The following is a 5073-nucleotide window of genomic DNA, read 5'->3' as shown; positions in this document are numbered from 1 at the left end:
CAAAAAAAAAAAAAAAAAAAAAAAAAAGAGAGAGGGAAAGAAATTCCCAGAAAAGCGTCATGTGCCTAGTGAAATATTCCGCTCCACGCGACCCTGCGGTTTCGACGCGTGCAAGAAATCCTCGCCGTCCATCGCGGCCAAAAAGAAGCCACGCAAAAACCCTCCCGAAGCGGTCTTCTTCTTCACGCGCTGCCGCAGATGGTGTTCGTGCTGATGCGCTGCCGCAAAGGACTCACCGTTTATGCGTCGATAGTAATCGTGCAAACAGCTATCCATGCAGTAGTCGCACAAAGGCCGCCTTTTCCAATTGCGGCAACGACGGCAACACTGCTTACAAAGCGCCTCACCGCAAATGCGACAGCGGCGTGATCTTGTCCGTTCATCAAATGGTCGCCCACAGTCGGGGCAAGAGGTGGGATGCGGAAGCTTCTCAAGTTCCTTGCGTCCTATTGGTACCACGCCAACAAAAACCGCCGCCTCAGCCTCGTCTGTTCTGTGGAGTGCAACGATGGTGCCCATTCTATTTATTTCTTTATTCTCCCTGCCCTCTCCTCCGCCTCGTTTAACCCTCACACTATTGCATGCACTTGGAGAGTACTGTCCTCCCTATTTTTTTTTTTCCTTTTTTTTTTTTTTGAGGGGGGGGGAGGGGTTTCTTTTTCGTATCCGCCCGCTTTCCTTTTCTCAAATTGGCAGATGCATCAGAAAAGAACAATTCAACAAGAAACACACGGAATATTTGAGTCCGCACTGAACCGCATTAGAAATTCACCACAAACACAAACACAAATATATATATATATATATATTATTGTTTAACGTCTCGTTTTCTTTTTCTCCTCTTCCCGCCCACTACTGCCTGGACAAAATAACAAAAATGGGGAAACGCCCTCGGGTCTTAGAAATAAAACCAAATTTTTATGTTGGACGGGTGAGGCAGCGGCAATTCGTTTCGTGTCTGCCGCCCCTTTTTGCTTCCAATTCCGTATTCCACCCATTTCACACGCACGCACACAAACGCACCTGAGCGTCTTTACGCATCACTTCTACACTCCGTGCGCTTCCTCTTATTGCCGATCAGTTTTTCCCCCACTGCGGTGTTATGCGTCACATCCTCGCCTCCGTCTTTGTTGTCATCATCGTTTTTTTCATCTTCATCCTCCTCGGAGTCATTCCTCGTCCCTACGGTCTTGCGTGTGCGGGGATCGACGGCGTCGTAGTGCCACTGCGAGAAGATATCCATTTTTTCAAACAAGTTGCCCCCATTTTCCCTCTCAACCTCCCCGATAGCCGTCTCAATTGCCACTTGTCGCGACTCCACAAGAGAAACAGGCACCGCCTCCCCCGCCTCACCTACAATTTGCAGAACATGTACGCGGCCATTACGTCCCAGTACAAGGGCGGAGTTGGTAGCCAACCCCACCATTGCAAGCAAAGGCGAATCCAAGCGCGTCCGAGTGATACCCTCTAAAGCAAATAAAAGTCTATGGTCATCAACACTCTCCATGAGTGGAACAAACACCACATCTTTTGCGTTCGCATAAGCAATAAGAACTCCATGTAAAAAGCCCCTCGCCGCGTGCCTGTCAAATCCACCGTGCGAAGATGATGTGACATACACTACCGATACAACAGCAGCTGCTCCTTCTTCATCCATATCAACTTGTTCCGGTGCACAAATGGATCCAACAATGGTAAATGGCTCCGTGGGCAAAACATTTGTCAAAGTATTATCCGCAGCCCACAAATGCACCTTTCCTTCATAACTTCCAGTCACAAAGTAGGAATACCCCTTCTTTTCCGAAGAATCGGTAACCTCCGCAATGGAGGTTACCACGGACTGTGGTGATTCCGTCCACAGAAACTGTTCAATTCGAAATGTTTCTGGGTAACAGCTGACCCTAACATGGCAGTCCTTGTCGCATGTAAAAAGTCTTCTTGTTTCTTTCATGTCAGGCGTTCCCTGACGGATCGGTGCGGACAGAAAGAGGGCACTCATCACACTAAAGTGCTGCAACAGAAAGATGGGTGCTGCTGCGTCACCTTGCGCCATTGTCAGCGAGTCACTTACTCCCCACACAATAACAAGACGGAACACTTCTCCAAATTTATCTGCAAAAAGGATGGAGTTGCCATCGCAGGTAGCAATATGGGTAATGCGCTTCGTGTGGGGACCAAAGGAAAACAATAATTTCATCTCGCCGGCTCCAACGTCGTTCGCACGGGCATCTGGCGCTAAAAGTGTTTTCATCGTGTTTGCGCGGTACACATTGATGCGTTTGCCGTCACCTCCAGCGGCAACACAAATAGCACCGTTTGGGGCACGCAACAAGGCGACGCCGCGTACAACCTGCCCATCGTTCACACGGAGAACCTCCTCCCCCGCCTCGCTGCTTATTGCAAGAATAATTTTCGTGGTGATGCCCAGCACGACCGCACACCCATCGCGCATGGAGGCAACCGACAGAGTGTAGCCATAAGCCCCACCACTACCAGCAACAAGCATATCCTCCTCCCACAAATTCCTCTTCTGTCAATTCTTTGCCCCAATAACAAACAAACCAGAAAAAAGAGAAAAAAAAAGTCCAAAAAAGAAAAACAACAACAACATAAAGAAAAAAGCAACACTTAAAGAGCAGGAACAACCCACACAGACTTCACAACAGATCAACCGCGGGCACCGCTCAAAACAAACAAACAAACAAAAAAAAATGGGGAGAAATAAAGAAAAATATAAAGATATATTTTATACACTTTTAAAAGTCCACCATTCCTGATTCAATAATCGCACACACAGAATATATATGTATATATAAAGAGGGTATGCCTTAAAAGATTCCACTTGCAGAAACAAAAAGGGCAAACCTCATTGTCAACATCCCCTTCAACAACTTCAGTAAGCACAAGAGTAAAACAGAAATAATTAAATTTAAAGGAAAAAAAAAATTTTTTATTAATGATTTTTTTGTGCCAATAAAGCACAAAATCCGGCCAAATATACGCCCGAATGAGGCCTTGTTCAATATTCCTAGAAGAAAAAGCGTAAAATAAAAAAAAAAAATGATATTGCAGTTTGGCTCAATGCACCCAACATCCCCAAAATTCGGTTGAGGCTCATCCAGCACTTAACTACCCAAAAACAAGTGAAATCAACGAGCATACGCCACCATAACCGGGCTCGTTGTGAGCGGACGAAGCGACAGTCCTTCAAGAGCCTCGCAGCCGCCGGACTCTCCTCAACGCGAAGGAAGGCGGGGGCAGGTAGAATCACAGGAAAACAGGAACCGCACTCGCCGCCCTCCAACGCGGTATCGTTGAAAAGAAAAAACGACTAATGGGTAAAAAGGCAGAGTAGGTGAACAGGACGCAATATTATACACTGAGCTGCATCTGTTCGCACTTTTTTTTCCAAACGTAACTCTCAGTTAAAACAATTTCTCACCTTCATCTCCAAAAATAACGGGGAAAAAACAAAAACAAAAAAAAAATAAATAAACACCTTAACATTCATTATCCTGATTGGGCCAAAAAATACAGCCATGCGCATTTCGAAAGGACAACAGACGCCCATCAATATAACACTTTTACATTCATAATGGTTCCTACGGACCATATGCGTATCCCTGTGGTGGCTGGCCATACGTGTACCCTGGCGGTGCCGGTTGCCCTTGTGGTGGGTGGCCATACGTGTACCCTGGCGGTGCCGGTTGCCCTTGTGGTGGCTGGCCATACGTGTACCCTGGCGGTATCGGCTGTCCCTGTGGTGGCTGGCCATATGTATACCCTGGTGGTACCGCTTGACCATATTTGTATCCCTGTCCCGTTTGCTGTGCTGGCTGTGCATAAAAATTCGGTGCGGCGTTACCGGATGCACCCGACGTTGATATTCCTTGAGATGCAGGAGCCAAATAGGGCGGGGCGCCTGATGAAGTCTTTTTTGGTCGCATCCAGTAGCAAATTAGTGCTGTGCAGACACCAATTTCCAGCAGCAAGAACAGGCACCCAAGAACAATCAGCACAATACCCACGGTGCGCGAATTCAAACCCAAATCATTGGTTCCCTTTGTTAACCGCTGCAGGGCGATGTAAGGATCCTTGCTGCTGTACAGGCGCACTGTAACGGTGCTCGGTACTCCAGGCTGGTAATCGTTATCAAGATCGCCAAAGGCGTACATGGCACTTCGGAGATTGGTGTCCTCGGCGTATTTTCCGTTGCTGACCTCACGAACAACAAGGTACAATTTCCTGAGGTACAGAGTCTCCAGACACTCACCGCAAATATTGCCCGCCTTACACCACGTGGGTGTTTGGTTGTAACTTCCGCCCCTGGCGGTACATTTCTCCCCAAAACTGCGGACATCGCGTTTGCACTTGCAATCCTTTCCGTCTATGCAGTCACTTGAAAAACAGAAGTATGTAGAGTTTCTCATAATATTGAAGGGGGCCATGCGAATAAAAGGGGTCACGGCGCTAACATTCACGGAAACTGGAAACTCTGATAAAAAATTCTCAGAAACAGGAACAACAGCCTCCGCAAAGACAGAAGTGGCCCCGTCCACACCCTTGACATTTAGCGACTCGCGTCTCACAGTAATCGGCACTTTGTTGATGGTCCCAGTCCAATCGTTCATGGGTGTGGGGTCAAATTCATTCACGGCATCTCTGAAAGCTTTTCGAAGGTCCTTTTGATTGAGAAGTATGCTGCCCGCGATGATGAGCGCAGGGCCACCGATGATGAGGCAGCAGGCACACGCCACAACACTCTTAAAAAAGTCCTCAACCGCATCAACGATGCCAAACAAACACATTGTAAATTTCCTTCTGGCAACAGCTGCAACCATAGAGTGAGAGAAGAAAGCAGAACGAGGTGCAAAGACAAATAAAGAAAGCAAAGCAAAAAGACGCATCATCACTCGGCACATTGCCGCCGACAATTCCAGCATTATAGGGCGCTCATCATCTGAGCATTTCGTCAAGTCGAAAAAAAATCCCTTTTTATTCCTCCATCCATTCATTCCTCAGAAGCATATAAACGCAGACACAAAAAAACACAGACACACAAAGAAAAGAAAA

The 5073-nt window shown here is 47.2% G+C and overlaps 2 protein-coding genes across 2 annotated transcripts, besides 6 other annotated features; both read right to left on the bottom strand.

The window, feature by feature from the left end:
• Positions 1-5073: a sequence feature (heterozygous, non-Esmeraldo-like haplotype).
• Positions 2-27: a microsatellite.
• Positions 610-636: a microsatellite.
• Positions 790-809: a microsatellite.
• Tc00.1047053509639.20 (hypothetical protein, conserved) lies at positions 1034-2506 on the bottom strand (the record flags this gene model as incomplete). Its single annotated transcript, XM_798907.1, has 1 exon — positions 1034-2506. The coding sequence occupies one exon, from the start codon at positions 2504-2506 to the stop codon at positions 1034-1036; it is 1473 nt and encodes a 490-aa protein (XP_804000.1).
• Positions 2549-2621: a sequence feature (T-rich).
• Positions 2918-2967: a sequence feature (AT_rich).
• On the bottom strand, positions 3603-5015 carry Tc00.1047053509639.10 (procyclic form surface glycoprotein, putative; the record flags this gene model as incomplete). Its single annotated transcript, XM_798906.1, has 1 exon — positions 3603-5015. One exon carries the CDS (start codon positions 5013-5015, stop codon positions 3603-3605), a length of 1413 nt encoding a protein of 470 aa, XP_803999.1.

Source organism: Trypanosoma cruzi, genomic scaffold, assembly GCF_000209065.1.
Source record: "Trypanosoma cruzi strain CL Brener 1047053516321 genomic scaffold, whole genome shotgun sequence".
In the NCBI taxonomy this organism is placed as follows: Eukaryota; Euglenozoa; class Kinetoplastea; order Trypanosomatida; family Trypanosomatidae; genus Trypanosoma; species Trypanosoma cruzi.
Note: the sequence above shows the minus strand (reverse complement) of the source record. Positions and strands in the feature narration are given on the sequence as shown.